This window comes from Oncorhynchus gorbuscha, linkage group LG05 (genome assembly GCF_021184085.1).
Source record: "Oncorhynchus gorbuscha isolate QuinsamMale2020 ecotype Even-year linkage group LG05, OgorEven_v1.0, whole genome shotgun sequence".
Lineage (NCBI taxonomy): Eukaryota > Metazoa > Chordata > Actinopteri > Salmoniformes > Salmonidae > Oncorhynchus > Oncorhynchus gorbuscha.
In genome coordinates this window covers 38,898,406-38,911,721 of record NC_060177.1, presented here as the reverse complement: position 1 = coordinate 38,911,721, position 13,316 = coordinate 38,898,406, and the positions used below count along the sequence as shown (strand labels likewise).

At 43.7% G+C, this 13,316-nt stretch overlaps 1 protein-coding gene across 1 annotated transcript in view; it reads right to left on the bottom strand.

Moving 5' to 3' along the window:
- LOC124034872 (SH3 and multiple ankyrin repeat domains protein 2-like) overlaps positions 1-13,316 on the bottom strand; it is a 177,076-nt gene that overhangs the window by 53,094 nt on the left and 110,666 nt on the right. The window contains 1 exon segment of the mRNA XM_046348281.1: positions 10,309-10,433. Within this exon segment, the coding sequence (XP_046204237.1) occupies positions 10,309-10,433 (125 nt within the window).

Here is a 13,316-nt window from a genome sequence, read left to right as displayed (position 1 = left end):
CAGTAATTTAGGGAGGGCACATGGCCAGATATTATGGGGCGTTTGGTGGTGCCAAGCAGAGATCCTATCAGTTCTTTAAAATCCATCTTCAGCTGTTCTGAGCTGCCCTTCATAATGTAATTGAATCCCACATGAACTATGCTAGACTAAATTTCCTGAAGCTCATTTAAAATGTTCGGGAGCAGCTTATTGATGTCCTGTATTTGTGGTCTTGGGTAAGCACAACGTTTTTGCTCCAGGGACTGAGACATTTCTCACCACTGATCTGCCCAATACAATGGAGAAATCTGCCCATTCCTACATCACTCACAATTCGTTAAACCTTTCACAGTCCCACGAAAAGTAGCATAGCACATGCCCGCTGCTCCCGGCGATAGGTTCCACAGCAGGCAGTGGTCCGTCAGATCCAGAGAGAGGGAAAGGAGCCGAACTCGGCGACGAAGCCACTGCTGGAGTCAGCACGGCCGCCAAAGACACAGGCAATCCCAGTGATGAAGACGCAGAAAGATCAGGTACCAGTGTGGTGAAGCTATCCCCTATGTCAAGCTGCTCTGAACCTCTCGCAGACACTTCAGACCCCTTAGAAGAATGCCGCTGCCTTCGGTTTCCACGACTTGTGACATGGGACCAGCACTGATTGGAACAATCCTCTTGCTGTTCTTTGTCGGAAAAGCAGATGGAGACGCCATTCGGATAGGGACAGATGACAAGGCGGGGAAACATCCATCAGGCCCGAGCGGCGTCCAGCCACAGGAGTTGAGAAGGAGAAAGTTCCAATTTGCATTTTCCCCAAACGTTCACAATGCATTGAAATTTGCTTGCTAAGGATAGCTACCTCATTCCTGTAATCCTCCGCAAACAAACAATTGCTGCATTGGAACTACGGATTGTCAATATTGTCCTCGACAAGGGAGTAATAAACACAGCTTCTACAGTGCTGGAAACGTTTGTTAGCTATTCCAGGCGAAGTGGGCTCCATTGCAATCTAGCTAGCTGCAATCTCATTAACAGTGACTAAACTGCTTGGAGTAACTCTGGATTGTAAATTGTCATTGATGATACAACAATAACTAAGATGGGGAAAAGTCTGTCCATAATAAAGAGCTTGTCATGTTTTGTCATATATTGTCTTGTCCTTGTGCTTTCCCTTCTGTTCGTTTCCCCCTGCTGGTCTTGTTAGGTTCGTTCCCTTTTTCTATCCCTCTCTCCTCCCCTCCCTCTCTCTCTTCTCTCTGTCGTTCCGTTCCTGCTCCCAGCTGTTCCTCATTCTCCTAACTCACTCATTTGCTCTTTTCGCACCTGTCCCCTATTTTGCCCTCTGATTGGAGTCCCTATTTCTCCCCTTGTTTTCCGCTTCTGTCCTTGTCGGATCCTTGTATGATGTTCGCTGTGCTGTGTCCTTGTCTCGCCCTGTCGTGTTTTGTCTCCTTCAGATGCTGCGTGTGAGCAGGTGTCTTAGTCTGCTACGGTCGGTGCCTTCCCGAAGTAACCTGCAGTCAATGGTCGAGTCTCCAGTCTGTCCTCGTTACTACGAGTGGATTTAAGTTTTTTCCTGTTTTGTTTTCTTCTTGATTTTTCCAGGATTATTTACTCTTGTCATATACTGGAATAAAGACTCTGTTTTCGTTAAGTCGCTTTTGGGTCCTCATTCACCAGCATAACAGAGCTGCTCTGCCTTCTTAACAACACCATCAACATCAACAAGGCAGGTCCTACAGGCCCTAGTTTTGTCGCACTTGGATTACTGTTCAGTCGTGTGGTCAGATGCCACAAAGAGGAACCTTGGAATATCACAATTGGCTCAGAACAGGGCAGCACGGTTGGCCCTTAAATGTACACAGAGAGTTAACATTAATAATATGCATGTCAAACTCTCATGGCTCAAAATGGAGGAGTGATCGACTTCATCACTACTTGTTTTTGTAAGAAGTGTTGACATAGTGAATGCACGGAGCTGTCTGTTTAAACTAGCAGCACACAGCTCGGACACCCACGCATACGCCACAAGACACGCCACCAGAGGTCTCTTCAGAATCCCCATGACTACATGGAACTCTGTTCCACGTCAGGTAACTGATGGAAGCAGTAGAATCAGATCAACACAAAAAATTATAATTCACCTTATGGATCAGCGGTGACTGTGAAGAGAACACAAACAGGTACAGACACACGCGTACGCACACATGTACATTGTACTATTGTTGCATGGTGGTATTATACATGTTTTATTGAAGATGTGTAGTGGTATAATAATGCTATATGATGTAGTGTTTTATCTTTTATTTTATGTGTGATGTAAGTGCCTTAATTAATGTGTTTGGACCCCAGGAAGAGTAGCTGCTGCCTAATAAATACAAATACAAAATCATATTCACAAAGTTGGTGTGAAGATGGGAAGGCATTCTATGTCTGTTATAAAAAGATGTCCTGCGTTTTTGACCCCCCAAAAAATCAACTGTACTAATTGTTCAGGTTCTGTTCTTGTCCCATCTTGACTACTGTCTGTAATATGGTCAATTGCAGCAAAGAAAGACCTAGCAAAGCTGCAGCTGGCTCAGAACAGAGCACACCATGTCCGTACCTGCACATACAGAACCAACATCAACAACATGCACGCCCGTCTTGAGGGTTGATGAGAGATTAACTGCTTCTCTTCTAGTTTGTATGAGAAAAATTACTGTGAGGACAATTCCAGATTGTTTGCATAATAAATGACATACAGCTCAGACATCCATACATACCCCACAAGACATGCCACCAGGGGTCTCTTCACAGTCCCCAAGTCCAAAACAAATGTATATATGCAGAGCCATGATCGAATGGAACTCCCTTCCATTTCTAATTATTCACGCAAAATTCCCCATTTTTTTTTATAAAACAACGTCTCATTGCACAATAGGGACTGTGAAATGACACACACAAACACTCTAACGCACACAAACTACACACACATTACTCTCTAGTTGCATTGTTTGTATAATCGTTGCATTTGAAATTTGTGTGACTGTCCTAGTCCACCAATGTTTTGTTTACTTGTCGCGTTTTATATTTTTGTGTGGACCCCAGGAAGAACAGCTGCTGCTTTCGGCAGAAGCTAATGGGAATCTGAATAAACAAATAAACTCTCCCACCATGTGAAAATGACTGACATGGCAGATTGAGAAGGGACTAAAATTACGGTTGCTGTGTTTTATGCTTGTGCTTGTGCATGTAATACATTATTACCTGACCTCCCACAATAAAACTAATCCCGACCGAATAGGGCTATAGTGCCTCCGTCTAGCATTCTAAATCTCAAACATAGTCTGCTGAACACTGCATATCCATAGCTCTAAGTGGATGCAGGTTACAAGTTAACAGGTTGCAGAGCTGGCTATTCCAGACCCTCTAGCTATCATCACAATACTGCTTGTCAGAGAGAAAATTGGCCACTCACTCAGGCATAATTGGGTCAAGGGCAATGGTTGTAATCTCATCAATATCACTGAGCACAGACCAGGGGTCTGTTGGGAAAGCATGGTTGACTGCTATATCAGCAGGGAACTGAGCTAGCTAGCAAACGTAGCATGTTCACAGTGCAAGAACATCACACAGCAAAGTGTTTATTAGCAATGCGCTAAAATGACTGGTAGAATTATGGTATAGTAAGAGACTTTGTACTTGTGTCAGCTGTGTTTGTGTGGCACTAGAGGAGGTCCGAGTTGACAGTAAGATGCTCAGAATATGCAGCAGTGGTGAAGAGATCTGACTGACGCACGCACGCACGCACATACACACACACACACAAACGCACACGCACACACCTGGGGGTTGAGGGTAGCAGCTGCCCTTGCATACATACAGTGGTCACACACAGCACTCTCCTGACCCGGGAGAGAGGAGCGTTATATTACAGTCTTCCTCCCCATCTCTCTATCTCTATTCAAACACACACAGGCAGAGAGATACAGTTAGAACATCTGTGTACTGTACTGTACCATATTCAGTGTCCTGGACTGCTATGGGAGAATTAGAGTGGAAGAGAGAGCGAACGAGAGAGAACCAGAGAGAGAGAACAAGAGAGAGAACGAGAGAGAGAGAGAGGGGGGGGGGGAGCTGCTACATTTGAGAAATGACCATGTTGTGTAGCAATCTTCAAACAATCTTTATTTGGGCGAACCACCACCATCTTACTTAGCCCTGTCAGCACCACTGCTGTGGCAGCCACCTTCAGTAAGGTATACCCAAAATGCTTGGCTTGTATGGAGCGATTTCAGTGCCAACATAAATTGTATTTTAATTCCATAATTTAGAATTTGTATTACATCTAACCCTAACCACACTGCTAACCTATTGCCTAACCCTAAACTTAAATTAAAACCAAAAAGCAATGTTGACTTTGTGGCTGTGGTAACTAGTGGACACTGCTGCGCCTGTTGTTCACACATGTATATATCTATCCTCTCATTGGCTAGAATGGTCCCCCCTGATCTTGCCTCTGCTCGACTGCCTTTCATTTTTTTATGAAGTGTATTTTCATTGTTCGAGCTGCCACTAGAGTATTTGGTCAGTATAATGGCTAATCTCTGTCCAGATTTAAAATCAAAGACAACATCCTGGTACTTTGCCAGCCAGGAAAGCTAGTGGAGAACAGATGGAATCAAACGCTCTCTGTGGTTAACAGCTTCTGGCGGTTTCTGAAGCCAACGTATTTTCTTCCTATGAATTTGGCTCTAGCGTTTGAACTGTTTTGGCTATAAGTTATTATGACCCCACTCCTAAATGCGAAGACTCAGGACATGGACGTCCTTTCTATTCCCCTCTATTATGATCACAGACCACATAGGACACGTGGGAAGGGAGTATGATACAAAAATAAAACGCAATTTGACCCCGATAAGAATATACAAATCAATAGCCCTGTCATAGCCTTTCCCGTTCCCTATTTAATCTTGCTTTTGTGACCTCCTGGGTTTGAACTAGGTCTCCTGTATGTCCGAGGACTGTGTTAGCCCACTTAGCTGAAGCCTATATGGAGGTTAATGTAAGGACAGACACACTGCTTGCTTAACGAGTACCGCTTCCCCCTGATTCAGTTCATAGTTGATCATAGTCTGCTGCTGGAAAAACACATGTGTAAAGGGTTTACTCCCCCTGCTATATTGTGGATAAAGAGTTACCTGTCTAACAGAAAACAGAGGATGTTCTTTAATGGAAGCCTCTCTTACAATTGGCTCAGAACAGGGCAACACGGCTGGTCCTTACATCTGCACGGAGAAGTAACATCAATGATATGTATGTCAATCTCTCACGGCTCAAATTGGAGGAGAAATGTGTTTTTGTAAGAAGTGTTGACAAACTGAATGCACCGGGCTGTCTATCGGACACCCATACATACCCCACAAAACATGCCACCAGAGGTCTCTTAACAATTCCCAAGTCCAGAACAGACTTTAAGAGGCGCACAGTACAACATAGAGCCATGACAACATGGAACTCTATTCCACATCAGGTAACTGATGCAAGCAGTAGAATCAGATTTTTTTTAAACAGATAAAAGTACACCTTATGGAACAGGCGGTACTGTGAAGAGACACACACACAGACACACACACGCACACAAACTCTAGCACACGCACTTTACACACACGTACATTGTAATATTGTTGTATGGTGGTGTTATACATTTTGTATTGTAGATATGTAGTGGTGTAATAATGTTATATGATGTACTGTTCTATCTTTTGTTTTATGTGTGATGTAAGTGCTAATGAGGATCCCTAATAAATAGAAATACAAAAACAGAGGCTCAAACGCATGACCTCTGCCTCACAAACACACATGGTCACCTTTCTAAAGCATTCCAACCCACCATGCTATTGAAAAATACCTTCTTCATATTGTGCAGGGTGCGACTCTTTAGGCTGAGTGAGTTTCAAAGATCCACACCTGCTAGACTAATACAAATATTCAATGTCCAGCAAGTGTCACGGATCCCTCCGGAACTTTCATTACGCACACCTGGCCCCTATTCCCAGTGATTAGTAATTGTATAAGGGTGCCCTTGGTTTACCAGTGTCCTGTCGGTTATTGTTACAATGTCCGTTGGTGCGTGTGTGTACCTGTGCTGTGTGTCTTGGCTTTCATGCCATTGTGGATTGCGTAGATGATTACGGTTCTTGTCCCGTGTGTTAATCATCGTGCGCTTATGTTATTTATTCGAGGTCCTCCTCACTCTTTTGTTTGGGTTTCAACCCTGTGTTTTGTATGGTGTTTGTTTGGTCTTTGTCCCCGTGACTTTACACGGCACGCCGTAAATTGGGTGTAATAAAAAAAACTATTACACATTCCTGCGCCTGTCTCCCAACCCTTTATACCAACGTGACAGCAAGGTTACACAATAAAAGAGTGTGGTTTGGTGATCTGTGCTTATGTCATGAGAACCTTGCCTGAGAGTGGAAGACGTGTTAGTTTGACATCGTTTGAGTTAGAAATGTGTTACTGTTAGTTTCAAGTCTCCGTTAAGGGTACATTTGCTTCAGAAACCACCAGGAGTTTCTGTTTACCACAGACAGCATTTGATTCTTCTATCTGTTCTCCCCTACCGTTCCTGGCTGGCAAAGTAGCAGGATGTCGTCTCTGGTTTTGAATTTGAATTTGGAGAACTGCATTTAAAAACTTAATCTGAATACATCTGAGAAGTTGAATATTTGAAACTTTGATAAACATTAATTTCTTCGAGATAGGGGGCGCTCTTTTAATTTTTGGATAGAAAACGTTCCCGTTTTAAACAAGATATTTTGTCACGAAAAGATGCTCGACTATGCATGTAATTGACCGCTTTGGAAAGAAAAAACTCTGACCTTTCCAAAACTGCAAAGATATTATCTGTGAGTGCCCCAGAACTAATGCTACAGGCGAAACTAAGATGAAATTTCATACAGGAAATGGTCCAGATTTTGAATGCCCTGTGTTCCAATGTCTCCTTATATGGCTGTGAATGCGCCAGGAATGAGCCTGTAGTTTCTGTCGTTTCCCCAAGGTGTCTGCAGCATTGTGACGTATTTGTAGGCATAACATTGGAAGATTGACCATAAGAGACTACATTTACCAGGTGTCCGCCCGGGGTCCTCCGTCAAAATTATTGCGTAATCTCCAGGTCCATGCGCGTTCCATTTTCTTCAGAAGAGAAACCAAACTGCCACGAATGATTTATCGTCGATAGATATGTGAAAAACACCTTGAGGATTGATTCTAAAAAATGTTTGCCATGTTTCTGTCGATATTATGGAGTTAATTTGGAAAAAAGTTTGCGTTGTAATAACTTAATTTTCGGGGTTTTTCTTACCCAAACGTGATGAACAAAACGGAGCGATTTGTCCTACACAAATAATCTTTTTGTGTAGGTGAATTATTTTATTTGAATGCTTTTCTTGTTTTTGTGAAAATGTTGCATGCTGAATGATAGGTTTAATGCTATGTTAGGCTATCAATACTCTTACAAAAATGCTTGTTTAGCTATGGTTCAAAAGCATATTTTGAAAATCTGAGATGACAGTGTTGTTAACAAAAGGCTAAGCTTGAGAGCAAATATATTTATTTAATTTCATTTGCGATTTTCATGAATAGTTAACGTTGCGTTATGGTAATGAGCTTGAGGCTATAAATAGGATCCCGGATACGGGATTGCTCGTCGCAACAGGTTAAATTATATTTTGTAAACTTGATTCACAGTCACTGAATACAATATCTACCATATCGAAAATGAATATATAAATATTGAATTTGAATACTTAATAATAAAAAATGAATCCAATATTCATTCGAATTAGCTTCAAATCATGAAATACAAGTTACATTTATGAATTCAATGATTAAATTTGTGCATTACAAATTCGAAAATAATTAAATTCAAATTCAGCATTATGGAATTGAAATAAATTTCTGTTGGCACTGAAATCACTCCATACTTTGGGCCATACACTCCACTTAACATTAGTAAGCCACTAGAGACGGAAGTTGGAAGTTTAATGACAAATATGTTTTGGCATTAACTGCCAAATCATTTTGGGGATAGAAAGTGTGTTTTGGTATATGGTGCATACTGTTCAAGACTTATACAGCCATTTAAGATGCAGTCCAGCCCATCAGCTAAGGGCACAGTAATGCAGCGCAGCCCACTCCATATAGAATCTGGATTTTGGGAGAGATTTGCCAAAAACTGCAGTGTCTGAGGAACAAGAGGTCAGACATAAACAGTGTTCTAACCGCAAGGAGTCTCGCCATTACAGACAGTCTAATAGGAGATGAGAGGAGACGAGGAGACAAGAGGAGAGGTGAGGAGATGAGAGGTGAGGAGATGAGAGGAGATGAGAGGTAAGGAGAGGGGAGGAGAGGAGAGGAGGGGAGGGGAGGAGATCCCTCATCTCCAAAAACAGCTTGACGAACTCTGCAGCCTGCAGTAAAACTGTCACCTTTAACCTTTGACCCTGACAACGAAAGGGGCAAAGGCCACCTCAACAGAGACAAACAGTACAGACCAGAGACAAGTCATCCTACACTCTAACCCATCAGAAACAAAGTTCAATAACATTGGCAGAACACTTAGACAGATTTCACGCTTTATCACGTCCAACAGTCACAGCCTGAGTGATTAATCCCTCCCACTCTGTCTCATCTCAACACAATTGAATCAACTTTATTGGTATGACAAGTGAAGAAATGGTTACCGGAACATACATGACCCAAAAAGCACATGATGAGAACAATTAAAACAGCAGAGACATCAACAATTAGTAATCATTGACAACAGTAAAAAATATGAGAAGAACCTGAAAAACGGTTGTCAAATTCATCTCCCTCTCTTTCAATACAACTCAGGAAGCAGTAAAGTCTTGAAATGAGTCCTTCTCCCTCCAACTATAGGATATTTATGAACAACACCAGGGTTGCAAATTCTTGATCTTCTATTTCCTCCATGGCCTGAAAAGGAGGCCCCTCAATACCAACTTTGCAGAATCATGACTAGTTAAATCATGACTAGTTCCTCTCATATATACAACATTTATTTAACTAGGCAAGTCAGTTAATTAAGAACACATTCATATTTTCAATGACAGACTAGGAACAGTGGGTTAACTGCCGGTTCAGGGGCAGAACAACAAATGTGTACCTCGTCAGCTCAGGGATTTGAACTTGCAACCTTTAGGTTACTAGTCCAACAATCTAACCACTAGGCTACCCTGCAACATTGATTGTTGGGTTTGAAATTATGTGGAAATAACATTGATTCAACCAGTTTTTGCCCAGTGGGTAATCTGTGTTTAAGATGTTGTAATAGAGAGATGAGGGGAAAGATAGGGGCAGTGTGTGTAACAGCTCATGAGAGAGGAGTGAGGGAGAGAGAGGAGATTAGAGAGGGAGAGATGCTCTATTTAGCAAGAGCCAAGACAAACCCCAACCACAGCACGTGCACTGATTACAATTGCACTGTTTGCACTCGTTACACACACATACAGTATGCAACGCAGCCCAACAGGGATTCACAACCATGTTCATAACAATTCTCAAACAGCACCATCATAACCAATATCCCCAAAAAACAGAACACACAAACAGACCACAAAAAGTACCCACAAAAAAACAGTGCTTCAGGTCTCAGGAAGGCCATGTTATCGTGTGATGCTAACCTAAGCTGGCTATCACTACCTGGATGTAGCTTTTTCCCACCACATCCTTGGCTGTGACCCACCTAAAGCCTTTCACCACAAATAAACAAACCAATGCAACTGGACACAATCACATGTTCATCTGCCACCAGACAGGGGACTACCCTTGACTTAGTGGTGGATCCTGACCCAGAGTTTGGGAATCACTGGTCTGATCCAAAAGCCCTCCGAAACTCAATGCATTGGGCAGAAACAGGACAAGTGGTAACTACCTGGTATCAAAAGCTGCAAAGCCGGGCTATGTTGTAATAATCCCAAAGACACATTTAATTGTAACATTATTATTACATAATGATCATACTAGCGTGTGCTTTTTAAATGAATACCAGTTAAATAGCAGTCTGTAAATGAAAGAGGGACCTAAGATCAAGATGAACCAAAAACTCAAGCGCCAACAGATATCATCACCAGTCAGCTCTCACTCATCCCAAAATGGATCTCTACAACCAATCTCATTGCTTCTAGAAGCAGGAAGAAAGAACTCTGTTAGGGACAGGAAGTGAATAGTAGTATGATACACTCAATCGCACAATAACACACACACAGACACACAATGCACTCACTCTCACATAAAACTGCATACATGCACACGCACACTTACCTCAATGAGGAAGTCCCCGGTCCTAAGCCCCGCCTGCCAGGCCACTCCTCCCTCATCCACTGACTCCAGGTATTGGAGGGCTGGGAAGGCAGGGGTGGGAGTAAACTCCTCGATGGGCGTGTCCGCTATGGGAGAGAAAGAGAGAGAGAGAGAGAGAGAGAGAGAGAGAGAGAGAGAGAGAGAGAGAGAGAGAGAGAGAGAGAGAGAGAGAAGGTAAGTGGGTCACCTTATCCTGAACACCACACCCCTCCTCAACCCGGTGTCTATGGAGATCTAGCCCCATTCCAGATCTACACACACACACGCACACACGCACACACGCACACACACACACACACACACACACACACACACACACACACACACACACACACACACACACACACACACACACACACACACACACACACACACACACACACACACACACACACACACACACACACACACACACACACACGGCTTTATTTTAAACAGGGTTTAGCATTGACTTTGTGGTCAGCAGACAAACAAACAACCGACAGACGAGCAGGGATAATCCATTAATCACCAATAAAACCACAAAGGTCATTGCCAATTCAATAAGGTGGAAGGCTGCAGACACGGTGCTGTCATCAACACAGCCAGATTAGTTTACTGCTGTCCTAATGTCTGTGTGTGTGTGTGACACAAGGTTTGCTCTGGTGGTAGGGGCAGTAAGATATCTTTCTCCCATCTCCTATACTGCTGTCTATTTCGTCTCCCCCATCTCCCTCTCTTCACCCTTATCCCCTGTCACCCTCTCTCTCTTTCCCTCTCTTTCCCCTCTCCCACCTCGTCTCTTCTCCTCTCTTCCACCGGCCAGTGATATTCACATGGTGTCCTCGTGGCAGCCAGAAACCAATGGTGACAAGTGACACTTCTAATACATCATCCTTTTACTGTATGAGAGATGCTAGGCACTGTGTGCGTGTGTGCGCGTGTGTGTGCCTGCATGTATGCGCAAGCATTCATTTGTGATGTTATGTGAGAGTCGGTGCATTGTTTCCGTTGTGTGTGTTTGTGAGCATTAGAGTGTGTGTGTGAAGTACACAGTGCCAGAGGATAAAGAGGGCTGGCTCAGTTCCCTTGGGTGATGGCAGTGTCAGAACAACTCTAGTACATTCGGCTTGTTGTTTTTTAGGCTAAATTGTTCTCCTCCTCTCTCTGTCACTTTCTTCTTCTATCCCTGTCTGCCCCCCCCCCTAAAAAACAAGGATGTCCAGACAGTAGAAAATGTACCTCAAAAGTGCAGACCAATAAGAAAATGCCACCTCACAGCGTTTGACAGTGTGGATTAGGACATGGCTGTAATCATCATAGAAACCAAAACAGCGTCTCAGTGGGCTATTTTTAGACAGCATCAAATGGGTGGTGTAATATCAAATGATGTGTGGACAATCGCACTAATGTCCTGACAACATGTCCTACACGCAGGTTGATATTGATGTGTGAGTGTGTGTGCATTTGCGAGTGTGTGCACTAGAGTAGCGGTCTTCACAGATCCACCTGTACCCGAATACCCGATATCCAGATTTCTAAATAATGTCAAGGGTCTGGGTAGGATCTGATATGATTGTTATGGGTATCGGGTATGTGCCATTTTGACTGACTTGTCCAGAAGGATCCATATAGATCCGAACGTGACTGCTGCAGTAGAGAGAGAGAGAGAACATTTTTATAATCTATCCTTCTGCTCTTTGCTTTTCACGAGAGTGGCGTGTGTAGCAATTGCTTGACAATCATAAGTCTTCAAAGTGGCAATAAGAGGCCTCTGTAAATTGGTATAGAATCAGCTTGATCCCCTCTGTCGAAGACGCCTGTACCGTCTTTTTTTCCCCCAGTGATATTGTTAACAAACACGCCCGCATAAAGAAAATTTGAATTTATAACAGGTTCAGCCCCTGGTTCGACCGTGATCTTGCAGAGTTACTCCACCTCAAGAATTGCATTTGACGAAAGGCTTGGCACTCATAATCGCATACTGGCTCTCGTTCAGGGAAATAAGAAATAGGTGCACTCAGGCTATCCGGAAGTTAGCCAAAGTTAGTTACTTTAAGGAGCAGTTCTCTCTCTGTGGGTCGAACCCCAAGAAGTTCTGGAAAACAATTAAAGACCTGGAGAATAAACCCCCCTCCTCATCGTTGCCCATGTCCCTTCAAGTTGATGTGGTTGTTACTAACAAGAAGCACATGGCTGAGCTTCTTTAAAAAAAAATGTACCCCCTTTTTCTCCCCAATTTCGTGGTATCCAATTGTTAGTAGGTACTGTCTTGTCTCATTGCTGCATATCCCGTACGGACTCGGGAGAGGCGAAGGTCGAGAGCCATGCGTCCTCTGAAACACAACCCAACCAAGCCGCACTGCTTCTTAACACAGTGCGCATCCAACCCGGAAGACAGCCGCACCAATGTGTCGGAGGAAACACCGTGCACCTAGTCAGCGTGCACCACGCCTGACCCGACACAGGAGTCGCTAGTGCGCGATGAGACAGGGATATCCCTGCCGGGCAAACCCTCCCTAACCCGGATGACACTGGGCCAATTATGCGCCGCCCCATGGGCCTCCCGGTCGCGGCCGTCTGCGACAGAGCCTGGGCTCTAACCCAGAGTCTTTTTAATCACCACTTCATTAAGTCAGGATTCCTATTTGAGTAAGCCATGACTCCTTGCCTGTCCAACATTTCCTCATCTCCCAACCCTTCAAATGCGACAAGCCCCGATGCTCCTCCTTCTTTTACCCCTGCCCCGCCACAAAGTTTCTCCCTGCAGGCGGTCACTAAGTCCGAGGTGCTAAAGGAGCTCCTTAAACTTGACCACAAAAAAAACACATGGGTCAGATGGTTAAGACCCAGTCCTCTTTAAGGTTGCTGCCCCTATAATCGCCAAGCCCATCTCTGACCTTTTTAACCTGTCTCTCCTCTCTGGGGAGGTTCCCATTGCTTGGAAGGCAGCCACGGTTTGTCCTTTATTTATTTATTTATTTTTTATT